A 24,391-nucleotide genomic window follows, 5' to 3' on the forward strand; every position below is an offset into this window, starting at 1 on the left:
ATGCAAACGCTAAGCTAGAGAAATGTACTTGAGAGAAGATATTTTAAGGAGAAAGGCTTTTGATGGGAGAATGACTGGACTGTGAACACAGTTTGAAGGTCTCAAAAATGCCCCATATTAGCCAGTAACAGCAGTAAACCAATGGGGGCAATCTGACACCAAATAGAGATGAAAAGGGAACAATCCATCACTGCTCTAGAGGTGGCAAGCCTAGAGGCTGGCACTGTGGTGTACCAGGTAAAGCCGCCATCTGCAGTGCTGGCACCCCATATGGGTGCCAGTTCGTGTCCTGGCTGCTCCTCTTCCGATCCAGCTCTCTGCTATGGCCCAGGTGCTTGGGTCCCTGCATCCACGTCAGAGACCCGGATGAACATCCTGGCTCTTGGCTTCGGACAGGCCCAGCTTTGGCTGTTGTGGCCATTTGGGAAGTGAGCCAGCAGATGGAGGACGATTCTCTTTCTCCCTAATTCTGCCGATCAAATAAATTAATACATAAAATCAAATAAATACATACATAAAATATGTATGTATGTATGTATTTACTTTTGCCAGGCAGAGTTAGACAGTGAGAGAGACAGAGTTGTAGACAGTGAGAGACAGAAAGAAAGGACTTCCTTCCGTTGGTTCACTCCCCTAATGGCCGCTACGGCTGGAGCTGTGCTGATCCGAAGCCAGGAACCGGGTACTTCCTCCTGGTCTCCCATGTGGGTGCAGGGACCCAAGCACTTAGGCCATCCTCCACTGCCCTCCCGGGCCACAGCAGGGAGCTGGACTGGAAGAGGAGCAACCAGGACTAGTACCCGGTGCCCCAACAGGGACTAGAACCTGGGGTGCCGGCGCTGCAGAAGGATTAGCCTAGTGAGCCACGGCACCGGCCAAATACATGAAATCTTAAGAAAAATAGTGATAAGCCTGGGTAACCTATAACCTTGTAAAAATTTCATGGTTGATTTCTCCTGCCATGAGGATTTCTTAGGAGGCCAATTCTTTCAGGATAAAACAGGTCAGGGGTTTTGGTGTCTTAAGAATACAACTAACAGCTCTGCACTGTAGTGTAATGGGTAAAGCCGCTGCCTGCAGTGCCAGCGTCTCATGTGGGCACTGGTTTGAGTCCTGGCTGCTACAGTTCCAATCCAGCTCCCTGCTAACATGCCTAGAAAAGCAGAAGATGGCCAAATCCTTGAAACCCCACACCAGCAGGGGAGACCTGGAAGAAGCTTCAGGCTTCAGGCTTCCGTTCTGTCCAGCTCCGGCTGTTGCTGGCCATTGTGACCCAGTGGATAGAAAATTTCTCTTTACTTTCAAATAAATAAATAAATCTTAAAAACAAACAAACAAACAAACAAACAAAACACTACAGCTGATACAAATGTGGCTACTTGGTATCTTCTCACTGCTCTCTTCCCGTTAAAAGATAATTCTTAATTCAGGCAGGTATGAGACAGTACCTGCTTCCTTAGGCTGGAAGCCACCACCTCTAACCACCTGAAATTCAGATGGCTCCAGGCGAGAGCAGTTGCACTGATCCCCCATGGCCAACTGGGCTCGTTACTTGCCCCTCGTCCACCCCAGACACTGGAGAAAGGCAAAAATCAGTGCATCACAGGTGTGTAGCATTTTGAAGGCAGAGACCTGTACTAGCGACGTGCCACGGGTGGGGTGGGTGGTGTTGATAGGACAATCTGTCCTTGACTTTCTGTAGCATTACTGGGGTCAGCTTTGTTAATTGTTTTGACCTTCTCCACACAGCAGGAACTACCATCAGCGGCACCGGGTGCAGTGGCTCCGTCTTCATGCATTCTTGATGAATCAGAATCATCCCACTTCTTAGGTGATGGCATCATCTACTTCAAAAACCTTTGTACAGACAGGAGTCTGGGTTTGCCCTGACGACAAAAGGACACACACACCAGAGCCTTGCTATTTTAAGAATGTACTTTATACAAAATAACCAGTTCATATGGAAATAAATCTACAGACCTCCAACGATCAAAAAGCTTTTTAAAAAGTTCTCTTAAAAAATTATCCAACACACAATATTGAACTAACTATTGAGGTAAGTGTCGCTCTCAGTGAAACAGGAAATCAGCAGACCACGACAAAATATACACACTATAAAAATAAATAGCATTCCCCCTTCCAGACTGGCCGGGAATGTTCACACGGCTCTGCTTTCGCAGCAGGAGCAGACTCCCTGACACGGTGTGCCTGGGGCTGATGGAGACGCCCTGGGCTCTCAGGAGCTGCGGCAAGGCAGGAGAGTGAGGTCCCTGAGCCCCAGAGAGGGAAAGAGAAAGGAAGGGCCACACAGTCCACGCGTGGGGACCAGCATTCCAGTCACTTACGCTGATATATCCGCACCCCAGCTCCCACCCTATCCACCCTTTCAAAACATGCAGGACAACCATATGGTTAGCAGGCATTTCTACAAGAGTTAAACCTCCAGAGAAAGAGTCTAGGGAAAACAGCAGAGTTCAAGCTAAGCACAGGGACATCTTGCTCAACTTCTGTCTAGCAGAGGGAGGGACCAACACTCAGCCTGTATCACAGCGTAATCTGAGAGAAGGGAGATAGCAGTGTTTACTCCAATTCCACTTTCCCAAAGGGGAAGCAAGCAAAGCTCAGGGTCCTAAGGCTGAGACAGTAGAGTCCAACCCATCGAAAGAGAGAAAAGGAGCCCCGTTTCACCAAGTCTCCAGCACACTGGGGTTCCCAAGAGTGATGTGAGCTCCTAGTGTCCTCACTGAGGTGCTGTTCTCCTAAGAGCTGTCTGCCAGGACTCAGCACGGTCCAACTCTCTAATCCACGGAACAGATTCCCACGTGGCAGATAATGAAGAATCTGGCCAAGGGGGATAAACACAAAAGGGGCAATAACATAGAAAACCCTAAGCCTTTCATTTCTTTCAAACTGAGGCTCTCTGAAGCCACGTTAGGATTCAGACATTATGGAACTGTCCTTTGCTTGGGACTGCCAATTAAGCATTCTTGGGACATTTCAATTTAGATCCTAAGAGCAGTGTATTATTTATAGATTTGAACTCCCATGTAAAGAAAAAGTCCAAGAAGTGGTGTGGACTGAACGCTTGTTTCTGACAGCTGTGGTGACTATAGCACTGGAATTGTGTGTGTTTGGGAGTATAAACTCTTTGATGCCAGTAGGAATTAGTAGAAATAACAACAACAAAGCAGATAAATGTCATGGCATAACAGCACCAAGTGGCTAGTCTCAAGAAGCACTTTCACGGGGGCAGGCTAAAATATATTAGCATTTAAAGCTAATGTTTGAACTCAAGGGTACAAATTGCAGGTCTTAAGGTTTTAACAAAATGTAAAAAATAAACATGATCATGAAAAACTATGCCTTTTGAGAGCAGTCTGACTAGGGTTCAGCAAGAATGAAAGTACCGTTAACAGCAGCAGACATGCACTACCACAAGAACTAAACCAACCTGTTTAACAAAGAAATGGGGAGGGGGGCTTAACTTTAAGAGGTGGGTTGGAAACTTACATTAAGCATCCTGAAACTTTAGTCTTCACATTCATCCATCCAGCATTTAAAAAGAAAAAAAAGCCAACAGCTCCTCTTACTTTTTAAATAAACAGATTCTGAGGAGGTAAACATGAAAACCAGAACTCTTCCAAAGGGCTCTACTTTCCCCTTGTGGATCTTTTATTTCGCTGGGCCTCAGAGAAAGGATCTAACTTATTAACAACCCTAACCAATGTTAAACAGGTGTGAGTGTTTTTCATCATCCCTGGGTCCCGTTATCTCCTCCTGGGGAACACTGAGAGCCAGACGCAGGGACAAGGGGACAGCGACCTCCAGCCTAAGATGTCTTTCCAGCCTGAGAGCAAGCCATTTCAGGACACTCTTATATGCTACTTTCTAAGCATATCACATGACCATCATTTCCCTAGTGGAGAAGATGGCCAAATGCATTTGCTTTTGCTTTAAGACACTTGGAAATAAGAAGTGCTGCAAGAGGAAGCAAGCTGAGAGAAAAGGCTAGGCCAGGGGGTGAGCCAATCGGAGGCTCACAGCAGCTTTGGGTCATGTGTGTTCCTGCAGTCCAGCAGCTCCTGACAGCTTTCGGCAGACCAGTAAAGGCTCAGGACACAGAAGACAAGGGATGAAGCACTAGGACCTGCAATGCATGACCAAACCCCACAGAGGACTCAGCCATGCTGGTCTCTGCTGTCGCTCTTGTTCACAGTGTTAAAATGTAATACAGTAGTTCAGTTTCCTATTGCTCATCCTTAGTATTTTCTCATGTTAACAAATGGAAATAAAAGATAAAGGAATTTGCAGATTTTCCCCCTACACTGTTTACAGCATCTGCTAGGGACAGTGATAGGGTGGTGGGGGAGGGGCTGGGAGAGACAAGGAGCAAGGGTTCTCTGGAGCAGTGTGCATACGACTGCTCAAACACCAGGAGGGCAGAAGGAAAGGGTGAACCCAGCCCAATCCCACCCACATGGTTATTTTTTAAAGTGACCCCTATCATTTTAGCACCATGGGGAGAGGCCCTATGGTTACTTTACCGAAGTCAAGAGGGCTCTCATTCAAGCCAGCTTCAATGCAGAAAGACAAGGGCTTACGTGGCCAAATGCGCCAGACCAGCTGTAGCTGGTCCCAAGATTTCCCCCTCCTCCCTGCTTATGCACAAACATAGAAACTGAAGTAGTCAACTGCTTTGACCCTGTTAGCTTACCCAAGATCAAGGGCATACAGATGCCTATCTGATCTCTTTACTCTTCTAAATCGGATCATGCCCACGAAAGGTGTCTAACAAGAATTCTGATCAAATGAGAACACAGCCTCCAAACTCAATTCACTCACAAACACCAAATTCAGCATGAAAATCTCAGAGTAAAATTCCCATTTTTGTTCATCATACCTCATAGGCATCTGTGTTCCCTACCCTTACCTGTGCCTGAGCCCTCAGCACCAGCACAAGGTTAAAAAATATCCACTCACTGCTAGGTGCCTCCATCATAGTGGAGATGGTGCTGTGGGATCCACCTCTGTAGCGGGGTTGTCTCTGACCGTTTCCGCAGTTACTGACAAGCAGACTGTACGCATGAAACTTCTACATTCCATCAGAGATGCTGGAACTGGAGGGAAGGCATCTACTGCCCCTTCCCACAGCTAAATTTAAGAAACTAGGGTACACAACATTTTATGGAGGCATTTCTACAACCCCACGAGCATGCTTAAAAATATGCTGTTCTTCACAAAGATCTGTAATTTTAGAACATTTCCCTCAGTTTCTTTGCCTTCTTAGTTGGATATTCAAAAGTTTAAATGTGGGTCCTAACTTTGGTGACATCATCTCGGCTAAAATCAAATACAGGATGCTACACAGGGAGAATCCAGTGTTAATTCAGTTCTGAAACTGTAATAAAGTAATACTGTAAAAATGTCTCCTATCACAGATACAACAAATGATTTCCACAAACTGTTCTTGATAGCTATTTTAAATCACCACAACTGGTTTTTACTATGATTCACTTAAAATGAATAAAAACTATATATAATGAAATATTTCTAAATTCAAACTGTAAGTCTATAGAATAATTTTCCTATTCAAACCTGTGCAATTTCTTTATTGATGCTAACATACACAAACCTGAGTAGTCACATCCACAACATGTGGCTGGTGCAGAAAGCCTGGTGTCACAGCCTCGACGGGACTGTGAAGGACGTCATTCTGTCTTCTAAGAAGTGAAATGCTCTAGTGATCCGGTTCCTGATCTCTGTTAAAACTACCTGGTGGGAAGCATCTGGCAGGCCACCTGAAAGCACACAGCCTCCCAAGTGAGAACGCACCCAGCTGGGGGACAGATGGAACTACAGTCTGTTGAGCTGGTTGGAGAGATGGCCTTTTGCAAATGAAAGACTGGCTGTCTAAGGAAACACAGTGATGTGCAAGATGAGACCTTTCCTATCCTATTCTCCAGCTGACATGATTGTAAACAGGTAAAGACCACTCCAGTGCTGTGTGCCCCCCACGGTCAGGATTCCCATTTCTTCCAATCCCACCCCCCTCCCACTTTATGTACAATACATTCACCTCCAACAGAAATTATTTTAAAAGGCAACATGAAAATTCTGTAAACTGGACCCAGCTCGAAAAACATTAATACTACGAGTAGTCCCTTCCCCAAATAGATACCTGAGTTTAGCTGCTCATGAATGTTTAAAAGCACCACTCCACTCTTACACAAGCCCCTCCCCCAAGTTTAAAGTGATTTTTCCCTGAACAAGAGTCTCAGGATGTGGAAAAGCCAGCATCAGTTCTTCCTTATTGTGTACACCAGCTCTGCAGGCAACCCTGCAGGCTGTGCTAGTCTCTAATGAGTGTGCTTTCCAGGGTCTGGGGAATGGCTCCAGTTCCTGATGGCATGAAGCAATTCACTGCAAAAGGGTGGTGCAGGCTGACAGGAACAGAGACGGGCAAGACTCATTCCCCCAGATTCTCCACATTCAGTGCAGCTTTCCATATGCTTGGGGGTCAGTTCCTCCTGGGACTAGCTCTGAGAGAAACAAACAAAACAAAGGCATTTTAAACAAAATTAAACAATGTGTTGTTTAAAAAAATTAAATAAGCCCAAGAGCTACATACACTGCTCTAAATAACCAGTTTGTCTGTGGACCTCCCTCAGCTCAGATCCCAGCCCCCCTCAGGGCTTAGCAGCTGTGCGACACCTTGTGCACTAGGAACTGGCAATGCTGCTGCAGACCATCCCTCACAGAGGCCTGGGAGAGGGAGGTGAGACACTGTATGCAGAAGCCCTGAGCACAGCACCTGGCAGAGAAGCAGCCCCGAGGAGCTGCTTTTACCCTAAAACCCGACTGCCTTGTCTCTCAGGTGAGCACTGAGGAAGGATGACAACAAATAAGGGATCGTGAAGAGACTAGAAAAAATTAAGTACTCAAACAGCTGGTTACCATTTACAAAAAGGAACAAGGAGCATGTGGAAACAGTAGAGAAGCTACTTCCAAGGCCTCTATAACTGATCTTTCCCAGCACCAAGGCAACTCGAAGCACAGGGCCTTAGTGGTTCATCTTACCTAGTTGCCTGAAGTACATGAAGCACTTTTGAGGAAAAGTTCCTGTACTGACAGGACATCATAAAATATATTTTCATATTCTCAGAGTAGCAGCAAAGTTTCACAAGAGTGAAACTGGAAGTGAAATTTTGTGTACTGCGATGATGCTCAAAAAGTTTTGAATTAGGGATAGACAAACAGTAAAGTCTGCAAATATCCCACAGCAGAGTATCTGGCACGGTGGTTTAAATGTTGCCTGGATTTGAATCTCAGCTCTGCTCCAGACTCTAGCTTCCTAATAATGTGCACCGTGAGAGGCACCAAGAGATGGCTCATTTGGGGTTCTGGCACACACATGGAAGACATGGATGAGTTCCTGGCACCTGGCTTTAGAGTGGCCCAGTCCTAGTTGTTGTGGGCATGTGGAGACTGAACAAGCAGATGGGGTGTTCTTTCTCTCTACCTTTCATATACATAAAATATAAAACAAATTGTCATATCTGAGAAACTCTGAAATTTGAAACACTGCTGGTCCCAAGCATTTCACATAAGACACACCAGTCCCATCCGTCTCCTATCTCCTGGAGGAGTAAGAGCAGCTCTGATTTCTGACAACTCTTTCTTACCTGATCCAGAGGAAGTGTTGGGGGCTTGTGTGGTGGTAGCTCTTCCTGTGATGGTGCTGGGGCCTTTGGGAATGAGGACTGAGACTGGACTGGATGCATTTGCATCCTACAGTCAGAAGAAAGGAAGAGTTACAAACTTATGCAGACATACATTAATTTCAAAGGCGATACATACACTGCCTTTCTTATCCAGGTGATCACTGCTGGAATCACCACTGTCCTTATATGTCTCCTGGTAAGATACAACAGGAAGCACACACAGCACCTACATTTGTTCTTGACTAAAGTGTTTGTCTAAACAAGGGGAAACAGTGAGATGAATCCAGAATCTGCAGTAGCACTGGCCTGGACTCTTTGGAGAACAACACAAAACAAAGATAAGAAGATTATTATGAATGAAGAGACTAAACAATCAATAAATGCAAATACATGAGCCTAGATTAGAAACAAAGCAAAACAAAACAAAGCAAGCTCTAAGACATTCTAGTGACAACCAGAGGGACTGAAATAAGGACTATTAGACACCACTAATACTATTTTTCATGGTTGTGGTGATAATTCTTGATTGTGCCGTAGATGGTATCCTCATTTGTAAAGGAGATACACACTAAAGTATTTAGGGGTCATGATATTCCTGTGACTTAATTTCCAGTGGTTTAGGGGAAAAGGCAAGGGAAGGACATACATGGGGTATTTAGAGACATGTAGCTGTGTTAAGGGAAAGAGTTTGACAAGAAGTCGACAAGGTGGCACTGGGGAGCGGCATGCTGATATTCTGGTGAACACAACTGGTTCTATGATTAGGCCTTTTTTTTTTTTTTTTTTTGACAGCTAGAGTTAATGAGAGACAGAGACAGAGAGAAAGGTCTTCCTTCCATTGGTTCACCCCCCCAAATGGCCACTATGGCCAAAGCTACGCCGATCCGAAGTCAGGAGCCAGGAGCTTCTTCCGGGTCTCAAACTAACACCCACCTGGGATGCTGGCACTTCAGGCCACAGCGCTGGCCCCACTTAATTTACTTTTAAGATGTATTTATTTATTTAGGGCCAGTGTGGTGTTGTAAAAGGTTAAGCTTCTGCCTGCAGTGCCAGCATCCTATATGGGTGCCAGTTCAAATCCTGTCTGCTCCACTTCAGATTCAGCTCCCTGCTATTACGCCTAGGAAGGCATTAGAGGATGGCCTAAGTCCTTGGGCCCCTGCATCCACTTGGCAGACCCAGAGGAGGCTCCTGGTTTCGGCCTGGCCCAGCCCCAACTGTTGTGGCTACTTAGGGAATGAACCAGAAGATGAAGAGTCTCTTTCTCTCCTTCTCTCTCTGCCTTTCAAATAAACTTTAAAAAAAAAAAAAAAGATTTATTTGAAAGGCATGCACATGCACACACACACAACCACACAGACCTCCCATCTGCTGGTCCACTATTTTAAAACATACGATGGCAGATCACTTCACCAAGTACTAGAAGTCTTACGAGGATGGTATTTGACTTGCTCTATTTTTGGATAAATCTAATCTTCTCATTTAGTGTCAGGGAAAGAAATCAAAGATATGGAGTAAAACTTCAATATTACACAGGCTCTCTCCTACCACTTAGAGCAAGCCTGTTTTACTGTGCTGAGGGTGTCTGAACTCAGCGGCAAGGCTCACAGCCTCTGTCTATGGCTCTCAAACTATGGGCTTCAAAATCAAACTAATGTCAATTCATTTTCATGAAGGAAAAAACTGGCAAAGACAACACTGGACTCTAAGTCTAGTATGTTTCCACTAAGCCCCCACAGCACCAATTCACAAAAGCTTATCTTAGGGCCAGCATCATGGCATACCAGGGTAAGCTGCTACCTACAATGCCAGCATCCCATATGGATGCCAGTTGAAATCCTGGTTGCTCCACTTCAATTCCAGCTCCCTGCTGATGTGCCTGGGAAGGCACTGGAAGACAGACCAAGTCCTTGGGCCCCTGCACCTGCGTGGAAGACCTAGTTGGAGTTCCAGGCTCCTGGCTTCGGCTTGACTTGGCCCCAACAATTGTGGCCATTTGAGAAAATGAGCCAGCAGGTGGAAGGTATCTCTGTCTCCCTCTCTAACTCTACCATTCAAATAAATAAATCTTCAAATAAACAAAAGAAAAGCTTATCTTAATTCCTAAGAGATATTCTTACAAATCAAAACCCCCATCCCCACCGCCAAAAAAAAAAAAACCCCAGTCTTACCCTGATGGTCTATACATTTCCTGGAAAGGTCCTCTTATTCCACTCCCAGTGCCAATTTGTTCCATCATTACAGCTTGAAAGTGACCCAGGCCCTCTTCCTGGCAGCGATAGAGAGGGGTCTCCTGAGAGAGGCCATTGGGTTGGGAAGCCACAGGATGGTGAGGTGGGTGAGCAGCCACAGGGGAAGAGTATGCCCTGGGCTGGAAGTGACTGGCTGGGCGCTGAGGTGTATAGGGAGGCCCTGTCGGTAGCATCACACCATGCGGTGGGAAAGCTGAGGAACCAAAACCCATCCCTGAACTCAAAGGCGGAGGGGGAGTTCCATAGAGATATTCGCCGGTTGACAAAGAATTCTGTCGCTTGGTAGCTGCATTGTGGTTGTCCAGGTCTAAAAATTCTTTGGGACTCTCTGGCCTTTCCATTGATTCATCCAACTTTTCTTCCTCTGGACCAAGATTCTGCCCGTCAGTTGGGACAACTTTAGCAGCTGCTGCATCCATTTGAGTTGGGGAAGTTAAGGCAGTATTTAATGTCTCACAGCCTTGCAAATTAGCCATGACATTCTTATCTGAGAAGAGGGACCGGGCTGGGGGAGGCTGACTGGCTGGGGGGCCACCTGGGCTTCCCTGGGGATGGAGAGGTCTCTGCCAGTCAGAGAAGCCCTGCGGACAGACGTAGTAAGGAGTTCGCTGGTAGTGATGGTAGGCAGGCTGAGGCGGCGGCTGGTAGGAGTACCGCATGCCATGGGGGGCACGGTACCGGGGAAAGACTCCAGAATGAGGACTGTTAGACTGAAAGCCCCCAGGGGGGAAATGCTGAGGATGTGACGCTGAGGTTTTCCCTGCCATCACAGGGCCCAAACCTTGCAGGCCTGGGCTGATGTGGTAAGGGGTACCTGAATTGGGGTATTCCAAGCCAGGCACATACAGGGGAGAAAACTGGCTCACAGTGCCAGCCATCAGACTGGTGTCTGTGTTGGGAGGCGTAGTTGCATTTTGTCCCGAACACGGCATGGTCTCCTGCACTGTTTTGCCTCTGGGGCAGGGGGGCTTTTCAGACCCACTGCCACCAAGGCCCTTCCCTTCAGATCCACAAGGAGACACTTCACCCATGACTCCATTTTCCGGGAGGGCTCCTCGGTCTGCCACAGTGGAGAGGTCTCTCATACACCCCTGGGCAGCTGGGTGGCTGTAGCTGCTATCAGCAGGCCAGGTGTTCTTGCCCTTTGTTGATTTGCAGTTGTCTGCAGAGTCGGAGGAGTCACTTTTGAGCTCTGGGCCCTCTGTGTCCCTTTCCTGTGGTGAGCCCTGCCTGGGGCAGCTGGCCTGCTGGGGAGGCGTGGGGTGAGGTAGTGGAGTGAGGTACATGCCCTCTGAAGCACCGACACTTGCTGGTTTCTCGTCCAGCCCTGGCACAGGCTCTGCTGCAAAAAAATTGGAAAATAAACAATATTACTGGATATGGTAATGAAAAGTCCAGGACACGCAGGCACGAGGCTGGGGTGCATGTGTCGTGATTTAAGCCTTAGCTAACTATAGAGACCTTGTAGGGGCCACAATGTTGTGGCCCATGCAGATTTCCTTTCACAGACCTGGTAGCAAAATTTAGCACCTCTAGAGCTATTTCTAAGGTCTGCCAAAAGGCAGAAATGTTCTTTGCTTCTCCTTTCCAGTGTTGTCCCAATCAGATTCCTGGTTCAGGGACTCTAGGCACATGCATGTGAAACCCAGCAGGAGGGTAGGACTATTATTAGGACTGCTGGCCTGGCTGAAAAGCTCTGAAAATTGACACACTGAGAAGGACCAGGGTCCAGCGGGCACTCAGAAAGGACATATGCCTGATTTTCATTCACCCCATCAGAATATAAACTTCAGGGGCAGGCATTTGGCTTAGAGGTTAAGATGCCAGTATCCCGTGTCAGAGCACACAGCTTCAATACCGAGCTGCAGCTCCTGACTCCAGCTTACTGCAGACCCTGGGAGGCAGCGGTGATGGCTCAGGTAGCTGGATTCCTGTCAGCCATGTGGGAGACCTGGAATGAGCTCCAGACTCCTGGCTCTGCTGCAGCCCTGCCCAGGCTGAGTCAGCAACTGGAAGGTCTCCCTTTCTCTCTGCCTGTCAAATACATAAACAAGTAAGTTTTCATAAAAGAAAAGAAGCTCCACAGGGAAGTTTCCCCCTCACTGTACTCTTGGTACTTACACAAAACAGAGAATCAATATTTGTTAAGTGAACAAATATATTTTTTTTGGATGTCCTGAAAACAAGATGCCTACAACAAAACTCTCAACTTTAATAAACACAATCTAATTAATTTACTAGACTCTGATACTTGATTACCATCTCAGGTTCTCTAACTTGCTGCTCTATCAGTCATATACACGGTTTATCTACATACACCAAAATCATCTTTCTATTTATAGTATTTCCAGAAGGGCAGAGTTGTCTGGGTGTTATCTGGAATAGACCTTAAAAGATAAGATTAAAATAACACCTTCTAAAGAACTACTATACCTCAGACTATCTGTGAACTGAAGTGCCTTTAAAGGGCAAAAGCACAAACTGTACAAGGAACGTTAAGAACCATACTTTCCATTTTTCAATCAAAAGAAAACTCAACAACTGGAAAACAGACTTATCAGACTTATCCAAGGTTTCACTAATGGGACTCTTCAGATGCTCTAAATTCTATACATCATTTGAAACCAGCATTAGAAAATTCAGGTAGAGCTGGTGTTGACGGAGCAGGTCTCTCCCAAAGAGAAACACCAAATGCCAAGTCTGAGTTCTAAGCCTACCCTCAAGTTTCTGTAGAATCTTCATCATTATAAAAGGCCAAGGGATGCAGTGGGTTAAGCCACCATGTGTGATGCTGGCATCCCATGACTGCTGGTTCGGGTCCCAGCTGTTCCACTTTCAATCCAGTTCCCTGCTGATGTGCCTGAGAAGGCATAAGAAAATGGACCGAGAGCTTAGGTCCCTGCTACCCACATAGGAAAATTGGTTTCAGCCTGGCCCAGTCCTGGCAATACAGCCATTTGGGGAGTGAACCAATGGATGGAAGATCTCTCCTCTCTCTTCCCTCCCTTCATTAGCTCTGCCTTTCAAATAAAATCTTTAAAACAACAACAACAACAAACAGGGCCCAGCGTCCTGTAGCACCAGGTTAAATAAAGCCCTGGCCTGTAAAGTCGGCATCTGATATAGGCGCTGGTTCTATCTAGTTCCAGCTGCTCCACTTCCAATCCAGCTCCAAGCTGATGTGCCTAGGAAAGTAGTAGAGGATGGCCCAAGTCCTTGGACTCCTGCACCTACGTGGGAGACCCAGAAGAAGCTCCAGGCTCCAGAATGTCTTGGCTCTAGCCATTGTGGCCATTTGGGGAGTGAACCAGTAGGAGGAAGATTTCTCTCTGTCTCTACCTCTCTAACTCTTTCAAATAAATAAAATAAAAAAAAAATAAAAAAAAAAAAAAGTTCAAGTGTCTCCATCTTCTTTCTACCTATGTACTGAAGAAAATTACATATGGTATATACTAAACATCATCCTAGCATTAACAAAGAATTCATTTATCTCCTCCAATTTACTCCCTTAAAAGGCACCGGGGCCGGCACTGTGCCACAGTCGGTAAAGCTGCCACCTGCAGTGCCAGCATCCCATATGGGTGCCGGTTCAAGTCCTGGCTGATCCATTTCCAATCTAGCTCTCTGTTGTGGCATAGGAAAGCAGCAGAAGATGGCCCAAGTCCTCTCTCTCTGCCTCTCCTTTTCTCTGTAACTGACTTTCAAAAAAAAAAAATCTTCAAAAAAAAAAAGGGGGGGGGGGCCTTTACAGTATATATCCAAGGAATGGAAGCAAGGAAACAGATTTTGTTAAACATTAGAAACTGGAACTGGGGATGGTGCTGTGGCGTGGTAGGTTAAGCCTCTGCTTGCGGTGCCGGCATCCCATATGAGTACCAGTTGGAGTCCTGGCTGTTCCACTTCAGATTCAGCTCTCTGCTATGGCCTGGAAAAGCAATGAAACGTGGCCCAAGTCCTTGGGCCCCTGCACCCACGTGGAAAACCAAGAAGAAGCTCCTGGCTCCTGGCTTAGGATTAGCCCAGCTCCATCCATTGCTGCCATTTGAAGAGTGAACACAGCAGATGGATGAAAGACCTCTTTCTGTCTCTCCCTTGGTCTACAACTCTGCTTCTCAAATAAATAAAATCTTTTAAAAAAAAAATGAAAACTTATTTCATAATTACTTTTAAAAGCAATATATGATATAGTGGTTAAGAGCAGAGATGCTTGATCTAGTAAGTATGGATTCAAATCTCACCTCTACTACTTATTAACAAATAATCTGATATTTCTGTACCTTGGATTTTCCAGCTACAAAGACAAGGATGCTAAGAATGACAATCTCAAAGGCTTGCTCTGAGTTAATAGGTAAAAGTCTCAGAGACACAACAACATGGGACCTTCAAACCAAAATTAGCATTATGATTAGTCCAAAACTGAGTGGTTCAAGAAAAAAAAGGCTGGAAGCCAGTTTTTACTTGGTCTGAACACCTTACGGAGCCAAAAGTCAGATAAAATTGACAATGTAAATTACCTTGGCCATTCTCAGGCTCCTGGGCTTCGCTGTTATCCTGTGTCCTCCCAGGATTGGCCAAGGCAGGCTTGGGAGTGGACATACTTAAGGATACGGAGTGAGCTACCTGTGGAAAGGGGCCAGGTAAGTTGGGGGGAGTGGATTGGCGGGGGTGGTAAGGCACACCTGGCGGGCAGACACGGGAGGAGAGCTGTTGCATGGCGATCATCTCAGGACTGTCCATCATGGAGTCCCCTCCTTGCACGCCCCGCAGAGCCTGTGAGGGAGCTCCAAACAGAGAGCCTGGCGGTGGGGCTGGAGGCGGGTGTAAGCGATGTCCAGCAGACTTACAGGGCGGTCGCATATACCCTGAAGACGGAACTCCATGAGGTAGAAAGCTTGATTGTTCTGTCCACTGGTTTGGGGGAACAGGGGGTCTCATTACACGGGACTCCATCATGTGACTAAGAGTACGAGGCTGCTGAGAGGGTCCTGGCCCCAAGTGGACCTTTTCATCTGGCCCCAAGGGTCCTGGGTTTGTAGCACCATGGTTCCCATTCCAAACAGCAGAGTGTACTCGATTCATGTACTTGTAGGATCGATAAATATGGCTGGCAGGAATCTCTGGGCTTTCAGAAAAGTCCGGAGGTCGTGCTGGAGCCCCACCATGCCTGGGAGGAATAAATCCTGGTTGGAACTGAGCTGAGGCATACAAGTTTCCATCTTGACTGGGACCACTCATCTGTCCGAGCTGCAAGGATCCAGGAGGTGATCCCATGTTAGAAAGGTGTGTTAGTCCCCCACACATTTGCTTCTCTTCAGGTGCACCGAGCCTGGGTCCTCGGTGGTTGTTAATTCCAACTGGATGCTGCCAACAAGACAAGACAGGAGAGTTAACCAGAATCACAGAATGAGAGAGAACTTACAGTGTGCTTAATCTACAGGGACAGATTCTTCAGGACAGGAGGCAATGAATTCAATTTAGGAAGAGACTGTATATCTGAAATATACCTGAAGGCCCCTTCATGCCTTCCTCTTCTAAGTGGATCCCTTACCTGCATGGCAAAAGGCTGATGCTGTTGGACAGGTTCCCCAGGATGTGGTTCTGGGACTCTAGAGGTGCCATATACATTGGTAGGATCCAATCCTCGAAGTGGGCCAAATGTTCCTGGGACTGCTGGCCTCTGCAAGGGATTGAGTAAAGCAAGAAAGGGGGGAAAAAGACATTTGGTAAATAGTCAGGGATTCTCTTAAGATTCTCTGCTAGAACTACACAGATGCCAACCACTGGGAATACAGTGACAGGAGAAGGAAGACAACTGACGCAGAGCTCACTGGAATCTGGGACTGGCCCCTAAAGAACTCAAGAGGGGCCGGCGCTGTGGCATAGTAGGTTAAGCCTTCGCCTGCAGCACTGGCATCCCATACGGGTAACAATTTGAGTCCCGGCCGCCCCACTTTCCATCCAGCCCCCTGTTAATGTGCCTGGGAAAGCAGCGGAAAATGGCTAAACTGCCTGGGCTCCTGCACCCATATGGGAAACCTGGAAGTAGCTCCCGGCTCCTGGCTTCAGATCGGCCCAGCTTCAGCCATTGCAGCCATTTGGGGTGAGCCAATGGATGAAAGACCTCTCTATCTCTCCCTCTCTAACTCTGCCTCTCAAATAAATTAATTAATCAAAAAAATAAAGAAGGAACTTCATTCTCCAGGGAATCAAGATTAAATCAGCATCTCAGATCTCTCTGCTATTGCTCCATCGCCAACACCATCACCACCAAACCTTTTTTGACACTTTTTCTCTAAGTTGCATCCTACTGTGCAATTTTAATACATCAGACAAGCTGTACATTGTATGTACTATATGTGTATCTATGCTTCATATACAAAGAGAATAAACTTTTAATTTCAGTCTGCCCATATTGAGAACACATGATTTAAATAATTAAGAGAAAGGACCAAGAGGGAAAAGAAATAATACATAAAATTGTTTTGGAGAAAAAGCCTATTGAATAGTCTTTACTTCCCCAGCTAGGAGAAAGCACAAAAGAATTTTAGACATTCCTCACCATCTGGTTTAAAAGTGGTGCCGGGCTGGGTGTCCCAGCACAATGCAGAGGTTGAGAAAAACCACGGCCATTGGAAGTGCCAACCTCTCGAGGTGGCTGTGTGGAACTGCTGCTCTGATCGTCCCCAGAAGATGGGGCCCGGCGTGTAGGCGGCAATGACTTGCCCCCATTTTCCACAGGCTGCTGTTTCCTGCTAGACCCTTCTGAGTCCCGGGAGCGGGTCCAAACATGGCTCCCACCACTTCGTGCACCCCGATTCCGTCTCTTCTCTCGCTTTTCATCCTCTCTAATCCAAAATTCTTCATCTGTGTCTCCATCTTCACCAGGAAAATGTTTCATCATCGCCCGATGGAAGCACCTCTCTAAATTATCAGACATCTTGGTATACTCTATAGGAAGACACAAGGATTGACTTTTGAGCATATTATCTAAAAGACAATTCTCCTACTAATACACAATAAAAGATGCCACTAAGGGTATGGGAGTTAAGCTGACATTTGGGCGCCTGCATCCTACATCAGAATGCCTGGGAGGCAAAAGATGAAGAACCCGAGAAGGAGACCCAGATGGAGTTTCTGGCTTCTAGCTTTGGTCTGGCCCAGCCCCAGTTGTTGTGGGGATTTGGAGAGTGAACTAGTGAATAGAAGATCTGTGTGTGTGCATGCGTGTGTGCACACGGGTGTGTTTCTCTCTGCTGTTCAAATAAAAAATGAAAATAAGTAAAAAATCAAAGAAAGAAAAAAATGCAACTGGGGTAAACTCTGCTTGACACAAGAGGGAGACACAGTTCTGTGCATGAGAGGACCGAAGGCTATATCGCTGGAAGTGACTGCAGCATTACCTCACACCAGCGAACATTGAATCCTTTAAGGCTAAATGCAGAAATACTATCACTAAATTTTCATTTTATAAATTAAGATATTTTTAGTTCAATGATAAATGTCCCAAAACTTCAGTACCTTGGGACATTCAAATATACTGTGGTATTAGAAAGGACTATGCATGGGGCCAGCCCTGTGGTGCAGTGGGTTAGTGTCCTGGCCTGACGCACTGGCATCCCATATGGGCGCCTGTTTGAGACCCGGCTGCTCCACTTCCAATCTGGCTCTCTGCTATGGCCTGGGAAAGCAGTAGAAAATGGCCCAAGTCCTCGGGCCCCTGCACGCACATGGGAGACCTGGAAGAAAGCTCCTGGCTCCTGGCTTCGGATTAACGTAGCTCCGGCCAATGCAGCTGATTGGGGAGTGAACCATGGGAAGGAAGACCTCTCCCTCTCTCTCTCTCTCTGCCTCTCTGCCTCTCCTCTCTCTGTGTAACTCTTTCAAATAAATAAATCTTTAAAAAAAAAATGTACTATGCTGACTTTTTGGGATGATTTCTATCAGCTTCATCTAGGCCCTGTCCTGGGTCAGCTGTCCGTTCAAGAGGCCCACCACAATCCAGACCCAAAAGAGTCTCTAGGGTGAAAAAGAACCTGAGCCCAGGCTGCCTCTAAATATACTCTTGTATTCTGTGGGACTGAAGGTTCCTGGTACATATGGTGAAAATGGTTGACATCTAATACACATTCTAACTAGAGTTCTAAAGACAAGTCGGATCAGTAGCATGTTTTTGTGAGAGAAGGTATTTGACTCCCAATTATAACAATAGATACATATGTAGCACAAACCCTTCTCAGCTTACCACTGCTTTCCCCATTATATTTTCGACAATTCCTAAACATGGTCTTCATGTCATTTACAAACTCCTCCTTGGTACAGTATAAACCTCCATTTAATTTCTTCTCCATACTTGAAATATCCATGGGAACCTAAAATAGGACACGTGAAGTCTTTAATTGAAATATGCTAGACAAAAGATGTCACAGGAAACATCACTTGAGTTGTTCAAGACTCTGGTCTATACCTAGCAAAACAAAACAAAAACAAACAATAAAACCCAAGAAAGATAAGCTCTAGTAAGTATAATTTCAAAGATAGCCTCTACCTTAATAATCTGATAATAGTTAGGGGCATAAGATTCATCCACAGGTTCCAAAAAGGGCCAGGAATCCTTGTGAGCCTTTACCACATCTAGAACTAAGAGGCAAAGAAGAGAATTTGATTAACACTGTCACACAGGAATACATCTGTCAAACAGAATAGCTGATAATGGGAACTAACCTTTATACATGGCAGTGAAATCATCATCCAGCTCAAAGCTGTAAATCATAAAATGAAAAATTATTACTAATTCTAATTCTCTTCAGATACAGTAAGATTTCAAACATTCTTAACAAACTGGTTAACACCCATGAAAACAACATGAAAATGATGCAAATGTGGGAATATATTTTTCCTCATCTATAAACATGATGAGGCCGGCCTAGATGATCTACAACTTAACATTAGTTATAATGAATATTTTAGTGATCTGAAAACCCACAAAAGCATACAATAGAATGAGCTCATGAATACTCAATATTTGTTTCCTGATTTTCAGCAAGAAGCATAAAGACACAATGCTGGGTCCAGCGCTGTGGCATAGTGGGTAAAGCCGCCACCTGCAGTGCCAGCATCCAATATGGCCACTGGTTCGAGACCCGGCTGCTCCACTTCCAATCTCTCTGCTATGGCCTGGGAAAGCAGAAGATGGCCCAAGTCCTTGGGCCTCTGCACCCACGTGGGAGACCCGGGAGAAGCTCCTGGCTGCAGGCTGGGGCAGCTCTGGCCACTGCAGCCAGTTGGGGAATGAACCAGGAGATGGAAGACCTCTCTCTCTCTCTCTCTGCCTATCCTCTCTCTGTTTAACTCTTTCAAATAAATAAATCAATCTTTAAAAAAAAAAAACAAACAACAACAAAAAACCAGTACCTGGCAACTTCACAGGGAGTGTGTAAAATTTCATTAAAGAATTGGGAGAAACAATAAGAGCTTTGTGTATAAATACCACTTGTGCTTCTGAAGAACAGGAAGCAAGAATGTAAAAGGGAAAGGAAAGGGTCCCACTCGCTTTGTGTCTGTGCATGCGTGGTAAAGAGCTCTATAGTCAGCTGTGAGTGATGCCTGCACCTGTCACTTCCTCTTTTCTCAACCTTAAGGGATGACACTATTACCTTCCACAGAGGATTGTATCGCAGTACTAGTGCTGTTATTGTGGTTATTGAATACTCACAGGTCCTTGGTCCTTTTCTCTTCTCTCATGGGCGAGTTGGGGTCCAGATGGGAAAGTTCAGGGGGGAGCTCCTTCCCTTGAGCCAGCAGCCATGCCCTTTCTTCCCTGAGCTTTCTTCTCTTAGCTCGATCTGTAATGAACACAAAATGCCACGGTACAAGTAAGCCTCTCCATTTGCTACTCTGTCTGCCTATACAACACTCTTCCTCCTTTAGACATTGACATCTTCACAGAAGTCTTTCATGAAATGTTATCTAAATGTCACTTCAATTTTGTTGTTCTTATTGGTATGTCTACTTTATTTATACCTCTCACTGTTATCTATAATTCAATAATATTTGTTTATGCACCATTAAAATGTAAACTCCAGGAAAGGAAGAAATTAATTTGTTCTTTACCATAGACCCAGTACAGAGCCTTGCACAGAATCAGTGTTCAAAAATGATTAGTCGGAGGAGTCAGAGCCGTAGCCGGCGCTGCGGCACAGCAGGTTAAGCTGCCGCCTGCAGTGCCAGCATTCCATATGGGCGCCGGTTCTAGTCCTGGCTGCTCCACTTCTGATCTAGCTCTCTGCTATGGCCTGGGAAAACAGTAGAAGATGGCCCAAGTCCTTAGGCACCTGCACCAGAATGGGAGACCAGGAAGAAGCTCCTGGCTCCTAGCTTCCAATCAACATAGCTCCAGCCATTGCAGCCATCTGGGGAGTGAACCAACGGAAGGAAGATTCTCTTTCTGCCTCTCTGTAACTCTTCATTTCAAATAAATAAATAAATCTTTAAAAGAGATATAATTTCATTTGAAACATATACAGAAATAAAAGCAATAGTTATTGCCTTGAGGAATTTAAATCTAACACTGAAAACAGAACATAGACAGGCTCTTACATGTTCCACATAAAATAACAGGCTAAATCAGTCTGTGCACTAAGGAACTGTGAATGAATGAAGAGATGGTTACGTAATAGAAGTGCAACTTAGGAATAGAAAGAAAAAAATGATTTAAGGCCAGAGTCTTTTATTTCCATTTCCTGAATTTTTCACTGAAACACTGTATTAAAAAAGTCAAACCTGGGGCCAACAGTGTGGGGTAGTGGGTAAAGCATCCCACATGGGCACTGGTTCCCGTTCTGGATGCTCTACTTCTAATCCAACTCCCGGATAGTGTGCCTGGAAATGGCTCGAGTACTTGGGTCCCTACACTCATGGAGGAGACCTTAAAGAAGCTCCTGGCTTCCTGGTTTTGGATCAGCCCTTGTGGCCATTTGGGGAGTGAACCAGTGGATGTATGATCTCTGTCTCTCCAACCATAACTCAGCCTTTCAAATAATAAAAATAAATAAATCTAGAAAAGAAAGAAAAACAGAAAGAGAGGAGAGAGAGAAAAAAAGAAAAAGAAAGTTAGATAAGATCTCCTTACACCAAAGTCCAAGACCAAAATCTACCTGGACCTAGGTCTGAGAAAACTAGTTTATCTTTGTAATACTAATGGTAATATTCTAGACTGGGAATGGTGTGCTTTAAACTATGAGACTTTTCTTAAGCATATCTCACTTGTGTTCAAAGTTACATCTGAAATCAGTTGTCATCAATATCTTTTTTTTTTTTTTTTTTTTTTGCTCCACGTGTGAGGCACAGCAGAGATCAGAAGGTACACGCAGAATGATAAATGCAAGTGCTTCCACAGAAATAGATTCATTGAGCTTGGAAGAAACATGACAGAACACAATCACAAGATACTTCAATAAGAATTGCCGACAGTACCATCCGTAAATGAAGGACCCTAGCTTGACTGGGATCTGGCTGCAGATTTCTTCCTGCACAACATGCACCCCTCCAGACAGCACAAATGCCCACATACCTTCCACTGCCTTGACCTTTTCCTCCAACTCACGTTTCCTCTCTTCTTTTAACATCTGTTCCTGTTCCTTCTTCTGCACTGCTAGAAGAATTTGACGTTCTTCTTCCTCCTCTTTTCGTTTTTGTTTTTCTATTCTAGTAAGCACAGGAGTCTCCTGGGAGGAACCAGTGAGTATGTCAAGCCAGGATACAACAATGCAACAACAGTTCTTTGCTTCAAGTTAATATTCAATAAGTATCAGACAGGTAATAGAAACTAGGGAATTTATATCATAAATACAAGTATAATCAGTACAAAATATATACAGATTTATATACACACAAGAACACTAACAAAATATCAATTAATGTATATGACTTTCAAACTTTAAGTTTTTAAAAAATATTTATTTATTTGAAAGGCAGAAACACACACACACACACACACACACACACACAGTCTTCCATTTCCATGTTAACTACATTTCCATTTCCAGGTTAACTACACAAAGGGCTACAGCAGCTGGTGCTGGGCAAGGCTGGACCCAGAAGTCAGGAACCCAAGCATTTAAGTCATCATCTGCTACTTCCTAAGTACATCAGCAGGGAGCTGGATTAGAAATGGAATAGCCAGGGTTCAAACCAACACTCCAACATGAGATGTGGGCATTCCAAGAGGTGCCATTATACCTGCTCTCAGACTTTTTTCAACTCAAACAGAGTTCTAGGTAGCCACTGAAAGTTAACTGCCTAAGTAATCTAACAGATCACAAGGAAAACAGAACCATCATTCATCATATTTTCCAATAAAACTGGTGCTAAGGGGTCGGCATTGTGGCACAGCAGGTTAAGACACCGCCTACAATGCTGGCATCCATACAGGCACTGTTCAAGTACCATCTGCTCCACTTCTGATTCAGCTCCCTGCTAATGAACCTGGGAAGGTAGCAGAAGATGCCCAAAGTGCTTAGACCCCTGCCACCTCTGGATGGGATTTAGCCTGGCCCAGCCCTGGTATTTGTGGCCATTTGGGGAGTGAATCAGCAGATGGACAATCTCTCTCTCAATTTCTGTAACTCTGCCTTTCTAATAAATAAATCCACCTTAAAAAACAAAATTGTGCTAAAACACTCTATAATGCAAGGACACTGAAATTGTTTAAATACCTTCCCTTAAATTCTGTCCTGTTACAAAAGCCAGAACATTTTTAAAGGTTTAGTTATTTGAAAGAGTTACAGGGAGAGGGAAAGACAGGTCTTCCACTGCTGGTTCATTCTCCAAGTAGCTGCAACCGCCAGGGCAGAGCCCAAACAGTAGGGCCATATTCTGTTGCTTTTCCCAGGCCATTAGCAGGGAGATAATGGACTGGAGGTACAGCAGCTGGTACCTGAACCAGCACCCATATGGGATGCAGGCAGTGGCTTTACTGGCTATGCCACAATGCTGGCCCTGAAAGCCAAAACTTTTAAAACACATTGTTATTAAACAGGCAATAACTACTACCTGCAATAGAGACCCTGAAAGCCAGAACTTGTAAAACACACGGTTTTTGAATAGGTAACAACTGCAACCTGCAACCTCTAAGTTGTAGAGAGCCAGAACAATGAATCAGCTATTAACGTACAGAGAATGAACGCTTAGTCTGCATAAAATAATGTACAATATACTAATTACCTCATAATCAGGAATGTGAAGTGTTTTTTTTTTTTTAATTTTTATTTATTTATTTGAGAGGTAGAATTACAGATAGTGAGAGGGAGAGACAGAAAGGTCTTCCTTCTGTTGGTTCACTCCCCAGATGGCCGCAATGGCCGGAGCTGCTCAGATCCGAAGCCAGAAGCCAGGAGTTTCTTCCGGGTCTCCCACATGGGTGCAGGGGCCCAAGGACTTGGAAGAGAAGTAGCTGGGACTAGAACTGGTGCCCATATGGGATGCCGGCAGAGGATTAGTATTCTGTGCCATGGCACCGGCCCCACGAAGTTTTCTTTTTAATCTTTTTAGCAAGAAGACCCAATGTTCTGCTATGTTACATAAAGGTTGTGTACTGTGGCAGTTGTTTTATGCTATGGTCTCGATGACAGGCAGCAGAGAGATGAGTGCATTCTGCCATTTACACACAAGTTGCCATCAGACGAAACAGCTTCGATTAAAATTTTATATGTATTCTTTATGGTTCTTAAAACAAGTACAGATTCTCATTCGCCCCTGAATTTCAGGTGACTTTGTCTAGCTGGTAGAATTTTTTCTAATTTTTACCCTTCACTATGAGCCTCACTTTGAAGGCATTTACAAGGTAAAAAATCTGGAATAGTAAAGATAAAAATAAAAAAATAACTGTACACATAACATGGTACTCATGAGGAGCCTCAGGAGAACAGGTAAGAATTCACATTTCCCAGAATCTTCACTATTCTGTAAGCAGAGCAGGCAGTTTAAACACGGGAGATGATGATTCTGAAATGGGCAAACCACTGAGATTCGGCAAGGAGAATTCTTGGGAAGACTGCATCTAAGCGAAGCACCTTCCCTATATTTCACTGACAACCATCCCTTCTCACCAGATCTACCAGGTCCTTACTATTTCCAACCTTTCTTTGTTTTTAATTTGAGAAGTAGAGTTACAGACAGTGAGAGGGAGAGACAAAAAAGAGAAAGGTCTTTCTTCCACTTTTTCACTCCCCAAATGGCTGCAAGGGGCAGAGCTGGGCTGATCCGAAGCCAGGAGCCAGGAGCTTCTTCGAGGTCTTCCACATGGGTGCAGGGGCAAAGGATTTGGGCCATCTTCTACTGCTTTCCCAAGCCACAGCAGAGAGCTGGATTGGAAGAGGAGCAGCCGGGACTAGAACCGATACCCATATGAGATGCCAGCGC

General features: G+C 45.2%; 1 protein-coding gene across 6 annotated transcripts in view; it reads right to left on the reverse strand.

Annotated features, from left to right (window-relative positions):
* Positions 1 to 1,917: 1,917 nt before the first annotated feature.
* Positions 1,918 to 24,391, reverse strand: part of CECR2 (CECR2 histone acetyl-lysine reader) — a 142,304-nt gene continuing 119,830 nt past the window's right edge. For 3 of the 6 annotated variants that reach the window (XM_051850086.3, XM_051850090.3, XM_089304426.1), the window contains 11 exons: positions 21,543 to 21,696; positions 19,686 to 19,815; positions 18,695 to 18,732; positions 18,519 to 18,610; positions 18,216 to 18,342; positions 16,533 to 16,921; positions 15,522 to 15,650; positions 14,488 to 15,334; positions 9,893 to 11,315; positions 7,683 to 7,788; positions 1,918 to 6,539 (listed from right to left, as the gene is read on the reverse strand). In XM_051850086.3, the coding sequence (XP_051706046.2) occupies positions 6,534 to 6,539; positions 7,683 to 7,788; positions 9,893 to 11,315; positions 14,488 to 15,334; positions 15,522 to 15,650; positions 16,533 to 16,921; positions 18,216 to 18,342; positions 18,519 to 18,610; positions 18,695 to 18,732; positions 19,686 to 19,815; positions 21,543 to 21,696 (3,441 nt within the window). In that variant the 3' untranslated portion in view covers positions 1,918 to 6,533. The remainder of the gene's footprint in view (positions 6,540 to 7,682; positions 7,789 to 9,892; positions 11,316 to 14,487; positions 15,335 to 15,521; positions 15,651 to 16,532; positions 16,922 to 18,215; positions 18,343 to 18,518; positions 18,611 to 18,694; positions 18,733 to 19,685; positions 19,816 to 21,542; positions 21,697 to 24,391) is intronic. The other 3 variants (XM_051850088.3, XM_051850087.3, XM_089304425.1) reach the window with 3 other exon arrangements.

Source organism: Oryctolagus cuniculus, chromosome 9 (assembly GCF_051225735.1).
Source record: "Oryctolagus cuniculus isolate XC-2025 breed Fujian yellow rabbit chromosome 9, ASM5122573v1, whole genome shotgun sequence".
Taxonomy (NCBI): Eukaryota; Metazoa; Chordata; class Mammalia; order Lagomorpha; family Leporidae; genus Oryctolagus; species Oryctolagus cuniculus.